Source organism: Branchiostoma floridae, chromosome 6 (assembly GCF_000003815.2).
Source record: "Branchiostoma floridae strain S238N-H82 chromosome 6, Bfl_VNyyK, whole genome shotgun sequence".
Lineage (NCBI taxonomy): Eukaryota > Metazoa > Chordata > Leptocardii > Amphioxiformes > Branchiostomatidae > Branchiostoma > Branchiostoma floridae.
In genome coordinates this window covers 8156640-8176829 of record NC_049984.1, presented here as the reverse complement: position 1 = coordinate 8176829, position 20190 = coordinate 8156640, and the positions used below count along the sequence as shown (strand labels likewise).

At 44.6% G+C, this 20190-nt stretch overlaps 1 protein-coding gene across 1 annotated transcript; it reads right to left on the bottom strand.

Annotated features, from left to right (window-relative positions):
• Positions 1–11030: 11030 nt before the first annotated feature.
• LOC118418040 (zinc finger protein SNAI2-like) lies at positions 11031–17921 on the bottom strand. The gene is made up of 5 exons (XM_035823835.1): positions 17641–17921; positions 14360–14613; positions 13287–13478; positions 12597–12723; positions 11031–12235 (listed from the first exon to the last, which is right to left on the bottom strand). The coding sequence occupies exons 1-5, from the start codon at positions 17723–17725 to the stop codon at positions 11958–11960; spliced, it is 936 nt and encodes a 311-aa protein (XP_035679728.1). The 5' UTR covers positions 17726–17921; the 3' UTR covers positions 11031–11957.
• Between the last annotated feature and the right edge of the window lie 2269 nt (positions 17922–20190).

The following is a 20190-nucleotide window of genomic DNA, read 5'->3' as shown; positions in this document are numbered from 1 at the left end:
ATTTGCACGACACATGCACGACTACCCCGAAAATGTCCTCCTTGCGATCGTATGACGATCGTACGACGAATGTGAACGGGTCCTTATATGTGGATATTTTCATGTCTGCTTTTACACCACGCCGGTTACGGTGTGGAGGAACGGGGTTGTACACGATTATAAACTAAGTTGGAATTCACCTTGAGCAAGCTCTGCTCAGTTATCTTGCCCTATTCCGTGTTTTCCCAACAAAAAACCTGCTGTCTCCCCAGTTCGTCTCACACCGATACCATTACACTAATGACACAGCCACAGTTCTTCTGTTTTGGAAACTGTCCAGTATATCTGTAGGATCTTCTCCCTATTGTCTGAGCCTGGTGACGCGAACAGCTCGATCTTTCCCCTGCTCTCTACAGAGTTACAACATCAACAGGTGTTTGCTGTGCCCGGCCTTGGTCTTGCGTGGAAGTCAGGGTGTTTACCCTCACTCTAGCAGTACGCTGACACGTTCAGACGTTTGATCTCTCTCTGAATGTGTTCAAGATGGCGCAGTGTTAGCCTGGAATTCTTGGCTTTTAGCTAGCTAGTACTTGCTACCGACCCCGCTCTATGTGTTCTTTACATCACATGTGCAAGTTCAGTTGCCCACAATCGTCATACGATAGAGACACGACGGCGCCGCGTCGGATGTGCTCCGAAAAGAACACAAAACAGATTTTCACACAAGCAATCGGACACAATAACAGCTGGAGAACTACTTATTTCACAATGTGATGTACTTAATCAAGAGTGCTAAAATACTAGTAGTTGTGCTGTCTCATAACAGGTGGGTTTGTGTCTGTCGTGTACGTAATTTACTGGTGTGAGACCTTCACGACAAATGCCAACAACAAACTTCGCCATCAGATGTGCGGAACACAAACAAACAACAGTTCATCTCACCCGACCACCTGGCACACACCTGCACCGTGTGGTAAAAATCTAAAGGTTCTGGGTTCGAATCCGTAGCAGACTGTGATGTTGTATTTTCTCACTCGTACTGAGTACCTTTACTTCGGTTAGGGACGTCCTCTCAGATAGGACGTAAAGTCAGAAGTCCCGTATCTTAGGAGAGCCACAACCATGTTAAAGATCCCACCAAGCTTATCAAAAAGAGAGGGGGCCTATACACCTTTCTCACGCGGCGGCCATGATAGATCTAAAACGAGTTCAATGTGGCAAACAAAAGGCTGTCCATCATAATTAGCAGTTCGACCAATGGTAGCCTGCCAATTAGGAAATCGACCAATAAGTGAATGGCTGCAAATTCGTTAAAAATTTGCATTATTATGTTTTTATTTTGCATCTCTTAAGGGACTATGGGGTCAGTCTACACTACTCTAAATTGCTACATCTTTCGGTGCATAACACTTCTTGTAATACTTATTATTCTATCTTATATCATGAAAATTTGTGTGGTTTGGGGGAAAACTAAATGGGACCTGATTTTAGAAATAAGTTTTGTCTGTTTGCCTCATTGACCTCTTCTTCGATCTATCATGGCCGCCGCGTGAGAAAGGTGTATATCGGTGCGAGTGGACCGATATAGCCTCAGTCTTACATAGCTATACCTATTGTAATACTAAAACTGGTGTGTTGCACTTACCGGTTATGCGAAACGAAAAATAGATATATAAATATTGCATTCGTTATAGATGCTACATTTACACCTCTTTCGGTCAGCAAGGTTTGTGAAAAGAATAGCAAAACAATCATAAATGGATTTTTGTGATTTTGTCTAGAATTAGGAATTTACCTATTGGATTATGAATTATAAGGCCTCAGTAATTCAGGCATTGCTACATACAACAACATCGGAACTTCCATTCGCAATACACATTCTTTCACTTGGCTGATTTGTATTCATTCCTCCCAATATCTAAAAACGTTAGATCAGCCGCTTGTCAACCACCGAACGTTCGTTTGTGATGTTTCGTGCCATCACTATCATATTGTTCTCTTTGTTGTACACGTCACTGGAGCATCTTCGTGCAAAAGACAATGCATGGAAAAGGTCACCAGTGTTTACCGACGATATGTTAGCTACACTGCCACAGGCTGTACTTAAATGTGACGATTTCTGGTATTCTCGTATCTAGTGTGTATGTACACACGCTTCCCCTCTTTTTTATGCAGCTTGGAGTTGTGGAAACTGCTTTCTGTGTTCTTGTGATACCAGATCGGCGTTTGCAATATCTGATTAACCTTTACTGCAAACGTAATGACCAATAATCATCAGATTTGTTCAAAACGTCATTTATCTCAGAATCCACTGGCCGAGCAAAATGTGTTAAGCTATGGAAAGAAACATCAACTCTTCGGAAGAGAACGATGCACGGTCTGTAACTTTTTCTCCACCTGTTTCAAGTGTGTATCTACTAGTATACTGATGTCTATGCCGAAGAATTGTGCTAGGCGGTACCGTACGATAACGGGTACAGCTACGTTACCACGTGGCTTTTCGATGTGGACAAACTAAGAGCAGCCAGCTATATTAGATAGTTGGAATTTGTATAGGGACTTCCACTACGGCCACCTGTCACTCGCCTGAACAGTTCACTGTTATGCAGCTACGCCGCCAGCCGCCTGGGGGCATTCTCCGGTCGGCCTGACATAACCACAAGGCGGCAAGGTCACCGCCCAGAGACAACGCTATTAAAAAGCTGGGACCCACCAAGGTTAGGGTACAGCTGTCCGGGATGTCACGCAAGTGGATGTATATGCACTGGGTCTTCTTTCATGACTGAAGTGTAGTACACTCCCTGCTGTCTCTTACGTTTCTTAGGGCAGATCCCGACTATCCCTCACAAATACCCATTCATTTATTCCATGCTTCAATGATTCAGTTTATTCCAATTCTTGGGATACGTCCTTGGGTAGCTACACACAAACAATGATTTATTATAACTTGAACAAAAACAGGAATGCAACCTAACAGCATACGTAACTTACGTAACTTCAAGGCTATATAACTCCGTATACGTACGGAGGACACTACTAGTAACCTCTCCGAAAGGCCTGTTACTAGGCTACATCGCACACATGCTCTCCGTTATTCACGGCGACAGTTTACACATAGCGCGGATTCTGGGCCCTGCTGGCTACATAACCGGGCCAAATACGGGGCGCGGGCCGGGGTTAGCGTCCGCGGCCCGGCAGCCTGCCACACGGGACACCCGATAGTCGGAGTGACGTTCAGGGAACACTTGTCAGCTTCCTGAATTAGACCACTTGTTGCGCGCCTCCCAGGTCTCTAGCGGTGCCACCGCCATGATTCAGAGGATGGAAGAAGGGTGTGGAGGGGTAGTTCACTGTCATCGTGTTTATCAAGGATGCGTTTTAGACCACTTGTTGCGTGCCTCCGAGGCCTCTAGCGGTGCTAATCTCCAAGCAGATCCTACGGTAGCATAAGACACAATGTAGTATCAAAAGCTGGCAGAGGAGTGAAGCCTGCCTAGTGCTTGGCTACCCAGTGGCTGATGACTCCCTTCGGACAGCTGTACTCCTTAACCAGCTTTGAAACAGCTGATAAATTTGCCTAGAGATTACCCTAGCGGTGCCACCATTATGATTCAGAGGATGGGAGAAGGGTGTGGTAGGGTGGTTCACCGTCATCATGTTTACCAAGGAGGCGTTTTAGACATCTGAATCACTAACCCCCTCTAGACCCGCGGTACTCTAGTGATATATCTGCGTGCGAGCGATAATTGGAAAATAAACGCAATAGGAGAAATTCTACACCTTCTGGGGATTTAAAAAGGGGTATATCAAGGACCACAACTTAAGTTGAGTTGATGTAGCCGTCCATGATTGGAACATTAGTCCACTCTGCCATTTATCACATTCCTCACTTTGACAAATAGTTCCCGCGCGCCAGATGATATCATAATCCGAATAAGCGGCTTTAGAACTGGCCGCTACACACCGCATCCCGCAGACACGAACCCCTTATTAGGAAAACATGCCCTGCCGTCCCACACACACACCACATCTGGCCAGTCTCACAGAACAAGACATTCTTTCAACTACTTGTTGCATGTCTTCCGTGGGGTGCCTATTTGTTGTTCGTACACAGTCATAACGGTCGTTATGACTGTGTTTCCTTTCCTTGGCTGCCCGTGAGCCGACTTTTCTTGATCTTGGCTTGGCTAAAGACGGAAACGCCCCGGCCCAGGATTCTTCTTTCTTGACGTCACCAAAATAAATTTGCGACTGGTTTAGAGACTAAACTAAACAGTTATAGAAAAACAAGCTATAAGAAGGATGGTAGACGGTTACTCTAGTGGAAAATATTAATATACGATTCCCTGCATCTTGACGCTTTCCTGAACATCAAAGAAACGTGTATATGAAATATAAGGTCGCGTCTTTTTTGTCCCCATCTCCATCTTTCTTGAACTTGAGCAGTATAACATCAAAACAAGCTGCTAGGGGATCGAAACCTACTACATCTTTTCCGATACCGGACGTTCTGCTGCAATACAACAACAAGCCGCTAGTAGGGGCCCAAAATCTAATCATACGGAGGTCTTCCCACATATCAAAACGATCTATCTATCCATCTATCTAGGAAGTCATTTCTATTGACAAAAGGACACACAGAAACACACAAAACAGAACCTTCTAGCGAAGGTAAAAAAAAACGGTTTGAACAGGTTTATGAAAGTTCACGAGAAGGGTGACAACCGCTGGAGAACTATATCCACAACGCCCACTCAACAAATATTTGGCGGCAATCCAGTTGCAACTTGTTACGCGCCCGCTAGTGTTGTGAAACGGAATACACTGTAGGAATGTTACGTGTTATCTAACCTATGTAACACACATTTCATAGACCTGACCCTCCACAAAGACACATTGTTTGAGTATTAAACGTTGAGTGTCTGTGCTTGAGAGGGTGGATACAAACAGTTACAACTCAAGTACGCAGTAGTGGTATAAAATGTGTGACTTTCCGTCAGTTTTGATGAAAGAGCTTACCGGCAACGTTGTCTTGTAGGACCCTTGTTAGGCTTGTAGTAGTCGCGTTTCAAAGTAAAGTTTTCGCCTGAGTTTGGAGGGTGAGAATCAGCAGAAATAGGAGAAATAGAAGAAGTAACACACCCAGATGAGTATAACAGGCCAAAATATAGATAGCGACATTCAGTTCTAGCGACATGTGAAGCCTGGAAGAGGCTAATTCCTGTCTTCTGATTCCTGACAATGGCGTTTTCAACTTCCGGTGTAGGACGAAGGATTATGTCAAAGTCACATGTTTGGGACCGCCATAGACGGTATGACGAGATAGTTCAGTCTGTATCAGTCGCCATATACACGTATCTGCGCGCACAGACTTCGTTATCTGTCTGAAAAGGGGATACAGAGAGAGACCGCATTCCCCGGCCCCTGTCCGCTCTGCCCCGCCAAATATGGAGGCGGGCCACGCTGTCCCCTCTCATTGCGCATCTGGCGTTCCTCCCGTAACCCTACACCCAACAACTACTTGTTGGCTTTCCAAAATCAGACCACTTGCTTGGCCACTTGCTCGCGCCTCCATATTCGGGCCTGCGGAGCGCAGCGAGGGCAAATTTAGATCAAACGCATTGCGAGATTTATTATTGATGCATGGATGGGGAAAATAGGCCTGGCGTGTTAATTTGGTAGTGGTTATCGTCAAGTCTTGGTGCAGCGAGCTTTCTGTTTTAATGAAGACTTTTACAGGCCGATATTCTGACAGAAAAACGACTGCAGGTTTAGAGCGAGGCCTTGTGGCGGAATGTACGGGTCAGAATCCGAGGCTTCGCGGGAAAGTCAATGCCCCACCCATCTGCACGCACATGAGCTCACTTGCAAGACCTTGACAGGAAGGTCAAAGACACCGAGCCGTATTTTTCTTCAGAAAGAAAAGCGCGAGAAAAAGCTACCAACTCTGCTACACACACAGGACCTCCTTATAAGCTCGTCTGAAGATCAACGCATAAACAGGACTTCCTGGTGTTTATAGAAATTCCGCTGGGATCAAATGTAATTGGTAAAATTTGGACCAGCTTCAGGTTGAGTTTCCTGAAAACAAAGGACCGATTGACGGCTGGAGGAGGGTGAGGCTGGGCCCATGCCGTCACGTTAGGGGAATGTGGTCCTGCTGTACGGAATAACAGCCACGGTCAAGGTCGCTTACAGGGTCGATCAAGACATTTCGATTGTCATCAGTGTATCTATGTTAAGTAAAGGTATTTCTTAAGAACTTACTTTCTACATTATATCCTAATGTCTTGTATTCATGTTACGGTAAACTTGCATCTCCAAAATGTAAGAGAACACTTGCTACATGGTGCACAACAGGGTGTTAAAAACCTGGGATTTGCAAGAATGTAGACCTATGGCTCGATAGCCGTTGCCATGGTGACGGAAGTAGCCCGGATGACAGACACTCCCCACCGTCCCATTGAAACCGCCCATCTCGTAACCACCGGCTACTGGAAAAGCACCGCAGTAGAACGTAATACCTACTAGCATATGCTATTAAAGTGTTGAGTGCCGGGTAGTCCACTAGCTCGGATAAAGGCAATATGGGACGACTTCAAAATAATAACAACAACAACAACGACAAAAAAACAGTATCAAGACAAAAGACGCTTCTTTGTTTTCGGAAGATCTCTCTGCACCGACTGCACCGAGAGCATGCGGAGCGACTACACCTGTAGCTTATGTAATGTCAGGAGTGGTAGATCCAATGCTACCATCGTTATGGTAATGGTAGCCTAATCTTTATTTGGCTGTTATCGCGACCGGCTGTAGGTTCCTGGACACATCCTGACCTGAAGCACAACAACGCCCTGTCGCCTGAGGGAACAGATGAGAGAACCAATTACCAAAGTAAAGTCAGACTCCCTCTGTACAAGGCAATGTGGACAGTATTAAACCTAATCTTGATCACGTAAAAAGAAGGATATTGAGTCTTTCGTGACTTAACCCTCCACCTTTGCGGTAAGACCTCGTGATTTTGAGTCTTCACCGTTTCAATTGGGCAGGCCCAATTTTGGGCCTTTTTATTTGTTGTATCATGACGAAAATCATCAACATTTATGCGTTCTTTCACTGGTCTTCCTCATTGTAGCTGTCCTTTGTAATATTCCTAGTTATGTCGCCTTGGCTCACTTTTATGTAGCATAATAGCAAAATCAAAGGTAAATCAACTGTCAGTTTTCTGAGCGTTTTGTTTGTTTGTTTGTACATATGGAGATATAATGAATTATTTCCTCCTTTTTCGTTATCTTCACCACGGTAATCCTCAAACGTAGGTTCTAATCTTTCACGTTTTTTGTTGTCCAGCCTGATTTGTTGATAAGGTCATCCTACAAATAAAGAGCTAAGTGTGCCCATCTGGCCCGCTGGTACTGACAGTAGTTCGGAAAGGCTGCACGGTCCCGGGTTGTTTCAACTTGCAAGCATCAAAGTCAGAAGACTTCGTTCCGCCAGTGATGTTGGCCTGTACATCATATGTGGGTAAAGGGAAGCCGCAGAGAGAGCTGTGCTACTTCTGTGACCTGAATTAGTGTGGCGTGAACTAGTTAGGTTGACATCAGGCCACGGGAAGTTAATCTTATGGATGACATCCTCTGTAGACTCCATATCTAATACACGAGTGCAAAAACACAAGATATGCCCAAATTTTCAAAATAGAGACCATAAACGTTGCAGCAAGAAGGCTTGAATAGTTGGCATCATAGCCAAGAAGTCCTTTATTCCCGTATTCAAGAAGTTCTGATAGAGTGGTAGCCTGACATCGCTGTAAGTGCGCTCGTGTCGCTCTTCTACAAGAAGGCTGTACGACTAATCTGGCGTCCGTTTGTGATCGTGAGGCGATCGCGTGTCGAATATGGGTCATGATCATCAGGCCCTGGGATTCGATGTGTTCTTACTTCTTAGATTTACTATCCTCGACATTTCGTGAGTCGCACTATCCCAACCTCGGCCGTGCTCATTTTTGACCATTTTTCAATTAGTCGCCGTACGGTACAAATCATCGTACAAAATAACTACATGGATCCTATCAGGTGTTTCACAGAACAGCGGATTCAGCTGTGGTCAATCATCTTCTCTATTTCCGTTTCCAAAACCTATGTAGTCTCTCCTGTGTTCAAGGACACGAGTGTTTCCTGAGTGTTGATGTAACCTTGCTGTTCATCTTTAGGGCGTGGTCTTTACATCTCCAAGAAGATGTAAGGATCCAGCACACCCACTCCGGACATGCTATGATCGCGATTATTATTATTACTATCTAGCTCGATAGCTCTTGGGGTAGAGAGTAAATATTGTGGTATTGGGCCCTCTAGTGGCTTTTTTAAGAACTGCAGGGGCTGATTGTGTTAAAAAGAGAATAAATTTCTCTACTATTATTCAAGTCGCAGTCAGTAATGAGGTTAATCCTCCTTCAGAGACAGTAGATCACAAAGTATTAATCCACCGGCCAACATCTAAAGTAGGTGATTTTAAACACAGTCCCTGCCCAAGCGTAGAATTCCCCTTAATTTACAAAGCAAGGTGAAGGTTTTTCTTCATGACACACGGTGTTTCAATGTTGTTGTCTTTTCTCAGCACCGGCCAAGAAATTCCGCACCCTGCCTCGAACCCGGCGGTGTGTTCCCGCCAAATATTTGTGGAGCCTGAACAGTTTGCGGTGACACCGGGGGTGGCTGCAAACAGGTTTCTTCTGCTTCCCATTAGGCAGAGCCTGCTGTCGGCAGCTTCCAGGGGCGGTGCACACTGAAACATCGGCTCTAGTCTTTCCTCGGCGCTTGGCCCAATTCCCAGTGACGGATTCAGCAAGTGGTTGCAATCTGACTCACCGCACGCAGACGAACTTATGTAAGCCTTAGCGGCGAGGTGACCATAAAAGGAATAAGGACCAAGCTCGTATAGATGAAAGTTATGATGATAAACATTAAATTGTATACGTAGCAGTGCCAAAAGAAGAAAAACAGGAAAAAAATCCTTCAGGAATTAGATAATCACATATGCAATGTTTTTATACGATTGAAGATATAGATAGACATTGCTTATGGCGAGATCACATACGTCGTAGGTCGTCGTGCGATTTTGATGTCGTAGGATTTTCAAGTAGGCTGTGGACTGGACGTGACACAACCAACAGTCAACAATGAAAACCTTCTCGGTAACAAGACAGGTCAGCTGAATTTTGTACGACACACCGCGGCACAACCACCTCCCAAGACTGCTCTCGTTTTCATATCGTACGACGATCGTGCGACGGAATGTATACCGTGTTCTTGTGAAAGTAAAGTCGGCTCCATTTTAAACTCCTGTTGATCTCAAACGATGATCTTCATAACAGTTCCGTAAACTGACAGTTGTTATCTGTCGGCCTGTCATATTTGATTGACCCGCCCTGCCCATGTGGTTTGACTCATGTCTGAGTGGGGTGAGGATGTCTGGTGACGTGACAGACAGCCGGGCGGGACTCAGACTCGTGGGCAAGGACATCCAAGGTCACACACGGGCGTGTCCGCCACGACCTTGCACTCGGTGATAACGACACTGTCGTCCCGTTGCCATGGCGACGCATCAACATCAACACCGCAACCCAGGCGTGGTTTATACCATCACATATGGTTCGTGTCAGGTGTGGGCACGCGACACGAGGAAGGTGGCAATCTTTTAAACACGAACAGAATACTTCACTAACACAACACGCGAGCCGTTGTGATCACAAAGCGAGGACAGAATACTTAAGGCTTCTTATCTGATACCGCCGTACGAGGCTTTGAAGTTCAGTGCCAAGTGTACTTTGGTTTCCCACCTGTTGTCTCGCGTGTTTCCTCGTGGGCTCGCTCAGCTGCAAGCCAAGATCCCCGCAGGGGAAATATCCTGCGCGGGTAGAGAGAAAACAAGTTGTAGAACTTGGGTTGGCACTTCTGGACGAGAGGTTGAGATCTTACAGTACTACGTGATACATGTACTTCATTCTACTTTGGGGAGGAGATTTTTTGTTTCAAAATAAAGGACAGGCTTCGAATTCCACTTGACGCTGATAGCGTTGCGATCTAGATTGGATTTGTGTTGGTTTCATACCAGACAAAGCGTAGAAATCGTTTTCATCTATCAAATTCGTTGACGATTTTTGGTCGCAGGGCGGTCACAGCTAGGTCACAACCCTAGTGGTCTAATGAAATGGTTTGGGGGTGAAATATTTCTTCTTGGACGACTTTGTCGAATACAAAATGTGCCGGTTTGTGTGATTTACTAACGTTAGTATTTACTGATGCTTACACAAACGCGTGGATAAGTATTTCTGCAATGTCTGTACAATGTATTGCATGTTAGAGGTTACACAATGACATCATAATTTACAACAATACGTGATTTGGTCGTATTTCTGAGCACAAGTCCTCCCTATGTTTCAGCAGACATGCAACTATAAATCTTTTGCGGTGGTTTGATTTCAGTAACCTCTCGACCACAATTTCACAACATTGCGACTATGCATTTCCAATGACGCAATGGAGTATTGTTTCAATAGCGAATTCAAACACTTATTTTCAGTACGACAATACGTGATTGGGTCGTATTTATTAGCTCCCTGTTTCAGAAGTCAAGCAGCTGTAAATCTTTTGCGGTGTTTTATTTTCAGTGACCTCTCCACAGCAAATTCACAACATTGCGAATGTGCGTCTCCAACAACGCACTGGAGTATTGTCCAGAGCGAATTTAAACACTTCTTTTCCCTCCTACCGCAATATGAAACTACCGCAAAAGTAAATTGACTTATAGTATACAGAAGGTGTGATGTAAGCACTGGAGTGGTTGGCCTAGGTAAGACATGTCACCCTCGGGCACTGTAGCGTCAACATTCCTAGTGCAGCACATTCTTGGAATGCTCTTTCGCGACCTTGAATGAAAACAACCTGTTGCTCAAACTTAAATGTCAAAGCCTTTACGTGTGTATGTAACTACTAGTAGTAAAGAAAATGATTTGATAATAGGACATATCTAGACAAATAACACAAAGCAGATAAACTGTGAATATAAAGATCTCTTTATTTACTTTGGGAAAGATGGCCATATAGACCTTTTTTACAAATAAATACCGTTAACTATACATGAGTGTGTCCTCACTCTTTGACCGATCGCTTAACTGGAACTTCATTCTAAACTGTCGAACTGTATCTAACAGAATGTGATCGGCAATAACTTATCAAATAACTTAGGAACATCGTACTGACACCTAGTACCTAAAAAGTTACTTTGTGATATTCAAATGAAAGCAATAATCGTAACTTTAAAATGGTTAACATTTGACATGGTAAAATTTGTGTTTGCGAGGTTTTGTATTTACATGAGGTTTTCTATAAAACATTTGAATCGAGATTGAACATTGCTGTTGTTTTCAGACAAGACAAGACAAACCTATCCATATGTGGTTCGTCACTTCGCACACATCAGTCCTCTCTGGATCGTCTGTATTTGTTGTCATGGCGACCAACAAACGTAAATATTATGGGTCACTGTCCCTGAAATTCCTCGGAAGATCCTCCGAAATTCTTGGCACTTAAGGTCTGGTACAGAATACACTTTACTCAACAATATACAACATACGTTCATCTTTGTAGTATCGTTCTAAGAAACTAGTTTGAACATCGACTTTTGGAAAGTATGTCAGAATCATGGTACATTTGGTGTGTCATCTCTGCTATTCTTGTTGGGTGTGTCCACTCTTGCGTATCTACAACACAGGCACCTAAAGTAGACTATAGATCATGTACATTTGATTGTCCAGAATGGCTTTGCCCTTGCAACATTGTTTCTTATATAACCTGAGCCTATATCACGCCTGTATTTACCCGCCTGTAAAGTATAGCGTTGTTTAATGGCACGCGTAGCCCGTTTCAGGACTTCAACACGCCCCTTGCAACATTGTCCATCATACTTGAAGGTCAAGTCTATCCTTGCACAGCTATGGGGGCCTGCGGGTCCCGTCTGTCCACCGCGCCCTGCCTCTGTGCCTGTCTGGGTGTTGTTGCCGCCTTGGTGACCTTGCCGGTGCTCCGCAGACAGGCACTCTCCTCGTGCTTGTACAGGTAAGACTTGAGCGCGAAGGCCTTGCCGCAGCGGCCGCAGACGTAGGGCTTGGCGTCCGAGTGGGTCTGGGTGTGCGCCCGCAGGTTGGACTTGTCGGCAAACGCCTTCTCGCAGATCTGGCACACGAATGGTCTCTCTCCTGTGCAACAAACAGACAAAGAATCACCGTTAGTATACATTTCTGGGCACAAAACAACAAAAATTATATTTTTAGTAGAAAACTATCGAAGAGCTTTAGAATGAACTATTGTATCCATACAAGTCAATCTGATATTACATTGTGTGTGTAACCATGAGTTATCCTGGCTTTTAACGACAATCATACCATTGTAACTAAAGCAAACCACACTTCCAATACTCCAAGTATCCTATTGCACCACTTCCTCCTCATATGCTGCCACTATGCGAAATCCATGTCAATACGGGTTCACGACAGGAAAAACAAACAAACAAATAAACAAATTGATTGCGAAGGCAACTAGAAGTTGAGGGTTGCTCACCAGTGTGGGTCCTGATGTGCCCCTGTAGTAACCATGGTCGGGAGAAACACTTGCCGCAGTACGGACACTTACACCCCTGCTTGTGCGTGCGGATGTGCATGGACAGGGCGGGCATCGACACGTACACCTGGAACACATCAAGAGATAAATCATCAGAATCAATCTTTCAATATTCAATAAAAGTTGAATTACTACGTTCTGAGTCTTCTGACGAAGGTGGGCAGGGCTATAAGAGCGATGACTGTTATGTTTACATCCGGCGTATTCGACGAATGGCAGGTAAAATAACGTCCGCAGGTTAGATTACAAAGTAGTATTCAAATTAGCAGCTAACATATAATTCATAATCAACACTTGGTTTCTGCCTATCATTACGTCACCGTGACATCATAGCGGTCGCTCGTATGGGATCGATCGACAACGATTAAGGCCTTCGTCATATTCCCTACACGGGGCCCGTTCGGGCTGTTTGCGGAAACGAATTTCGGAAAAATCAAAGTTTATTCCAATGAATATGCACAAGACATGTTGATAAATTACTTTTGGTCCGTTTTGAGTTTTACTTGTCATCTATATCGTACTTTTCGTTCCCCAAAACTGTCTGGCCGGACCCCTTTGTGGAAATGTGACGTTAGCCTAAATAGGACAGTGAATCTTTTGCTGTTTTATCAACAAGGCTTTGATGCTTACCTTATCGCAGTGCGGGCACTTCCTGGCCTTCTTGTCCTGCTGGTCCCGGTGAGTCTGCCTGTGCCGTGCCAGGTTGCTGGACGTGCTGTACCGCTTACCGCACTCCGGACAGTGGTACGGGCCGGTCGGCGTCTCACCGCCCCGAGGGCTCACCGAGGACTCGCTGTCGGACCGCTCCCTCTTGGTCTTGGTCTGTTCAAATAAAATAAATCAAGAAGTTGTTTTACCTATTGCCTCCGAGAAAATTGTGCGTTTATGTGTTTGTTTGTTTGTCTTGGTGTGCGTCTGCGGTTTTGTTTATTACATATGTAGCTCGTTCTGATTTGCTAGCATTGTTGTTGTTTTCAGAACATACTTCCCATGCAATGGCGAAGAGAAAACTATAAAATCCACTAAGTACTAGTGATTACACAGAAAAAAGTCGGATACTTCGTCTTCCACTGCTTCCGAAAAAGACGAACCCCCAATCCATCATTTACCCCTGTTCTATCTTCACCAGTGATCGGTCCCCAACAAGAACATGGCGATGGCCGGTGCTGTTTCGAGTTGGTGTAATCTTTTGGACATCCGAGTTTATTTACGCGAGTCCCCACGCCACACAGCGATTAGCGCGTTTCCAATTAGTACGGGGTTTATATGGGCACAAGATCCGGACGGAAGAGAGTAGTTTGTTTTTGGTCGCTCTGTGAGTAGTTACTTTGTTAGTGCGGTACTCAGTCGACCATAGTATTTGAAAAGAAAGTATGTCGCATACAACACTTTACGAAAGTCTTAGATAGTGCACTGGTGTATGTATACCGCTGTCGAAAACAAACACATATAACCCGAGTATAGGTAAACGGTGTTTAAGCGGAACAAACAGCGCGAAGTGGAAAGCTAACAGTATAATTTACCTCCAATTTCACGGGAGCTCAACGCGATGAAAAGCGAAAGTTTGTTGGCACTAGCTGAAACGACCATTTTGGTCATTAGCATTAGCCAGTTCAGGGTAAAGTCTCTGAACAAAACCTACGGACCATGCTTTCTCTGACAAACTATTACATGTACATGATGTATGTTCAAACTAAACTCACCTGTTTGTGTTTGTTGTTGGGTGTTGTCGTGGCCTTGAGAATGTCCTCATCGTCGACCTTGATTTTGAGGTCATCGGTGTGCAGGTCCGGGGGTGGGGAGGGGGGCAGAGCGGTGCCCTCGACTGGACTCCGGCGGCTGGGGCTGGTGTCCGGGTGGGGGGCGACCAGCGGCAGGCCGAGCGGGTTGAAGAAGGGAGCGGGGTGGTAGCCTTTACTCCAGTCCACGGGAACCAGGGTGACCGGCTCGGGGGCTTCTGAAAATCAGGGAGCAAGTGTGAATTTCGTCTGCTGTAGAATCTTGGAAACTGAGTCTGACGTACGAGTCTTTTATATAACTTGAACTCTTGATGCAAAATGTCATGTGTAGGTGTGCAAATTCACCTTATGCATATCGTTCGACTTCCATTGTCTGAGGAAAAGTAGAGTCAACATTTTTAGACCACAGTAATCAAATATAATATTGTTCTCCATTGTTTGTCCGTTCTCCATTTTTCTTGTTACTTGCAACAAGGCAGAAATTAGACTTCGGGCAAAAACTCTCTAATGATGCGTGGGACTCATGTCGGACATGTAGATGACCGGATGGCCCGACTCAAAGCTGGCCCGCTATTATCCTCCAATTAGACATCGTTCCTCCCGTCTTTTCACTGTTTCATTGTCCCGTAACATGTCGCGACACCTCGATGATCAGAGACGAACAATAGAGATAGATACACATTTCCATGGCTACACAATGACAATCGTTTAAAATGGCCGACGCTCCAGACAGTCTATTATAAACCAATCAGGCTAGTACAACAGATTTTTGGAAAACACCACAGCGTGGTTTTTCCTATGTCTGCCGAGGCGCCAGACTTCAAAGACAGAAGGTGATTTCTGACACAAAGAAAGAATTAGCTAACACAATGGGTTGGGATAATTTTGAAGAGCTTTAAACGACTTTACGGTCTTTGTGAAAAGAAGGAAAGCCGAAGTCTGGAATTTGTCAATTTTCCGATAATCGGAGATCTAGATTTGAAATGCTCTTTGTGACCTTCAACGCCTTAGTAGATGTTACTAAGCATACATAATCATGTCATACAAACGATGTGAAAAATGAAAGAAAAAAAGCAATTAAAAAACAAGAACGCATCTGAATAATTTTACATATACTAATCACAGGTTTCAGTCGAGTCAGCTGTCCGTCTCATGCGAGGATTATACATTCCATTTATAGTAATGATTAGCCTCCTTTATATACAGCGGGCTCCACAAGTCGGGCTTAGAATATGCTTTTTTTCTGACGGTTTTCTGATCAGTTTTATTGAATTTTGATTTTGTGACCATGCTGCAAATTACTGAACTGAAATCCATCAAGAAAAAAAAAGATAAGTCTGCAGAGGAGGCTAAAGAAGGCGGTCGGATAAATTTCGGCAGACAGAAAAAAGCCAGATTATAGTCAATTCACAAGAGACAACCCAGACTCAGAATCACAGACTTCTACCTTTCCGGACCAAAATTGGCGAAGGGAGAAACTTTAGCCGCAACAGGGGCATCTGCAGACAAAGGCGGCCTGTTCTTACCGCAGTCAGTGTTACCTTTGAGCACACCCCTGGGTTTCCGCCAAGGTTACTCCTAAGTTTTGTGTTTCTTGAGAAAATCTACTCTAAGGAATCGTCGCACAATGTCAGTCTTGTGTATGTCTCGATGAAGCACGGTAAGTTTACTATTACGTCATTGACAGCGTATCGGTCTGAATGATGAAGTTGGTATGGAACAGCTGACTGCTGATTTGTGGGGAGTAGTTGGAGATTGACCATTTGTAACTGACCAGCACAGGTGGTCATCCGCCACATGGGTCATTTCTAGCTCACTGATGAGAAGAACAAAGGTGGACAGCTCCTACATATGCAACAGTAATACCCATGTGCGACAGTAACACGTTGCTAAAGAATTAAAAAGTTTCAATTTTGTCTCGTCCTGCGTTACAAAACAACAGACCTGCAAGAGTGGTGGGGGTATTTAGTAACACATGATGTGTACAAAAACACGAGCAGAGATGTATCGCCCATCATCACTTTGACTATATACGGACACGGGGCCCTCACCGGGATGGAGGGGACTATTTATAGTGTCCTGTCGCCCAGGCAACCCCTGCAGACGACACTTTTGGACGACGATCGTTTACATGACGCAGAGGCTGAGCTTGACATGTTTCTTGTAATAGAATCAGATTTTTTTAATGGCAATGTTGACGAATTTGACCAATTGACTCCTTCAAAATCAGACGGAACCATTTGGGATGAGGAATATTCAGGTTCCGTCGCCATATATGAATGACGATCACTTCCAAGAAACCGTCTTGTTGGATAGTTTGGGATTTTAGCGACTCAAAACAACCGACTTACACAAATTTGTAATACACACGAAATGATTCCAAGAATACGGAAACGCGTAGAACAGCATATGACGTAATCCAAGTTCATTTTCCAGTGTTAGTGTTAGTCCAGCAGACTTTGTACAGACGAACACGTCATGACGGGGGAAGTTACGTTAGATCCGCTAAATAACATGCCCATGACTTTTAATTGTTGCTATCTCTCGGATGTGCGGATGTGATATCACGACCAGGCTCTATATCTAGCCAAGTATTGAAAATACCCAAGCAACAGAAGAAATGTGATGTTTCTAAAACCCCTACTTCTAAAACCACAATGTTATTGTTTGAGCTGCATTCACCATGACGTTGTTTACGCTACATGTTCATTTCGTGGTCTTTGAACATTGCTACATTTTCGACGCAGAGAACCCACGTGTTGAAGAAAAGGCCGTCCTGTCCTGTTAGCCTTGTGACCCCGGGGTGGCCTACAAGTCAGGAAGCCTGGCTCATACCACACATGGTCTGGGGCCACAAGCCACCCCTTGAAATATAACATGGGTCCAATTAATCAGCTTTAAAACAAGCTATGCCAGGTCCTATCATGGCAAGCACGCGGCTCGTGGTGAGACCTAACGGTCGGAACGAGTTAGAACAGGCGGGCGCGTCGTCTGGACATCCGATGGAGAAATTCTGAGCTTTTTACGAGCTTCTGTTTAAGATTTTCTCGAGGCTGAAAGTTTGAATAAGGACAGAGCTTCGGCAGCCTAGATTCACGGTATGCAAGCATGTCCGTATGGTACGGCAGGATCAACTACAGTCACTGGACCGGGTCCTGTCACACACACTGCATAGGTAAACACCCATGGCTAGAGATAACCACTGCCTGTGTGCTAAAATCTGGACAAAACGTGGCTCTTCTTACCTCCCATCTCGCCCTGTTCGGATTCCTTGGCCTCGCCAGATTCCCAGATGTGCTTGAATCTCTTCACAAGGAAAGCTCTCGGCATGGTGAACAGTAGAAGTATCGCAAACCGCGCGGTAGCAGAGAAACAACAGAGAGTTGGGAAGTTGGCAGACTGTGCTTCCGCAGTTCACGAGCAACAAGTGTCAGAATGTCTCAGCCGGCTGACGGTCGGGCTATTTTGAGTGGTCGGCCTGCGGTATGTCCGTGTGTCGTCACGCAAAGGGCCGGGCGGGTCTCAAACAAGCCGCGCTGATTGGTCAATACGCCAACCACCGACCGCCTTTTTTAGTCAAATTTGAGGAGGCGGGCCCCCAAAATTGCGCGAATCTTTTATGGATGTTCCCAAGGGCGGGGCTAAAAATACGGACAAAGTCGGCCAATGGACAGCTGAGCATGTCTGAGTGATAAAACAATACCACAGATGGATCTGAGGACAGGCGCATCCTTTTGTCTTTGACACATGAAACATTTGACAACTTTGCACACATTTCGTGAAATAGATACAAAAGAACAAAATATAACGAAAATATATGCGGTCCTCATTTCATCTAACTGTAGCCCAACGTTATATATCTTTATCTATCCACTTACATTTGTATTTATTTATTGACATTGCAATAAAGCATGAAAACACACTAGTAGTTATAGCGCTCTCCCGCATTGTGAAATTTTCCCGAACTAGAAAATACAACCTTTCCTCAGATTCTGAACTTGATATTCATATTAGACTCATGCCATGTCTTGCATTTTTAGCAATGGAATGTCAACCTTGTCCAAGAGCAGTTTTGAAACTTTTATTTGTAACAAATCTAAAGCATGCCAGAAGCATACGGAAAAGCCATTTGTGAAGATGACCATGTGTGTGGTAGGTACACACAAGTGGTCCGAGTATCACCTGTCTCGTCCGTTGCGCCTGTCAATCACTTCCAAATACGGTCATCTGCCCTGCCTGGATTATTTCTCACTCACCCAAAAGGCCATGTTTCTCACGGCAACAAATAGTACGTGAACATATTAAAAGGCATTGGCCAAACGAAAAGCAGACAATCGAAAACATATATTCAGTGTCACGGCAAGAGGAAAAGACATTGTGTTTCTGTAGGTGGAACTTGTCTTCAGGCGAATTCTAAATCCTAAAGATGAAATCAAAAAGTAGTCGGCAGACATTTTCTCGTGTCACGGTTAGACACCAAGGAGGTTAAATATAGATATCATCACTCAAAACGTGTAATTTCCTTTCTTTGCTCACCCTAGTAGTTTTGTATAGTCGCTTCTCTTCTATTTTCGTTCCATCAGGCGTCAATGTTTATGGATAGCTCATCCTCGTAAAATGCATCGACAGGTGGCTAAAACGCTTCCATTCCATTGTCTTTGGGCAAGGAGGTTAACCTCCTGGCTTTGGGCAATGCTAAAGGGGGTAGTATCTTCTTTAAAAGAGCATTGCTTAGGGTTATCTTCACCGCAACAGTTTTCCCGACTAATTTTGAATGGCGATGAATAAAGGGCAAGTAACATCCTTCCGGAAGGCTGTTCACGAGGCTATCCCTAATCACCGCCCTACTGCAGCTGTTATTCGTATCCTGGGAGGGGGTCACATTCGGCTACTGCACTGGTGGAGAGCGTTTGATCGTTTTGGTGTCACATTTGATACGGCAAAACAAATTTCCATGGATTCACAATAAATTTGATGTCCTCCATCCATATCTCATAGTATGACACTTTTTATAACTTATTATATAAAGCCTTGTCTTTCTTCATGTCTCTGCCTTGACATGTCCGTGGTCGCTGTCAAAATTTTTGTTCAGCTTGTTTTTCAAATACTGCATATGTGTTGATTATTCTGCAAATTATAAATTAAGAAATCATTTCCAAAAATACCGTTATTTTCTTTAGTTTTTCTCAAGGATGTTAAATAAAGTCATACAACGCTCTGGTGGACCATTTTAACCTTCTTGGGTGGAACAATGAGTTTCAGAGAAAAGACAAAGACGTCTTGTAAACCTCCTTGAGTGGGACCGATGTTCATTTGTACGTGTGTCATTTATTTTGAAAACTGGGTATCATGTCGTGAATGCATAGACCGGACATATGTTTTTACTCAACTGTGTACAACAGAATGCAGTGAACTAGTGTAAACCCAGGTAAAAGTGAGGAGGAGGAACAACTTAGCGAGCGCGGTCGCCTCCAATCCCACCTCCCGACCTAAATAAAAAGCACCCCTCCCACCCGTAACCACAGAGACACGTACAACATGACCTCCATTTGTTTCTAATTTCCCCCGAGCTTTATCTCCAGATGGTATTTCCCCGTGTGGAATGACCGGAGTGGAAGGATGTATGTTCCCCGGGGGAGGCGGCCTGCCGGCCCGAGCTCCAGGCGCGCACAGCCCCGGTCGTCAGGTGTTCATCAACAGGTGCCATCTTGGCAGAGGGATGGGGAGGGGGGCCGTCTCACTTTTTTTGTATAGAAACTACATTTATCAACATAATCATTGAACATCGGCCAAAA

Excerpts from the sequence above, each read along its gene's own strand:
- LOC118418040 (XM_035823835.1), bottom strand. The coding sequence starts at position 17,725 with ATGCCGAGAGCTTTCCTTGTGAAGAGATTCAAGCACATCTGGGAATCT. Across the intron at positions 13,479-14,359 it reads CCAACAACAAACACAAACAG|ACCAAGACCAAGAGGGAGCG; the intron begins GTGAGTTTAGTT and ends TTATTTGAACAG. Across the intron at positions 12,724-13,286 it reads AGTGCCCGCACTGCGATAAG|GTGTACGTGTCGATGCCCGC; the intron begins GTAAGCATCAAA and ends GATGTGTTCCAG.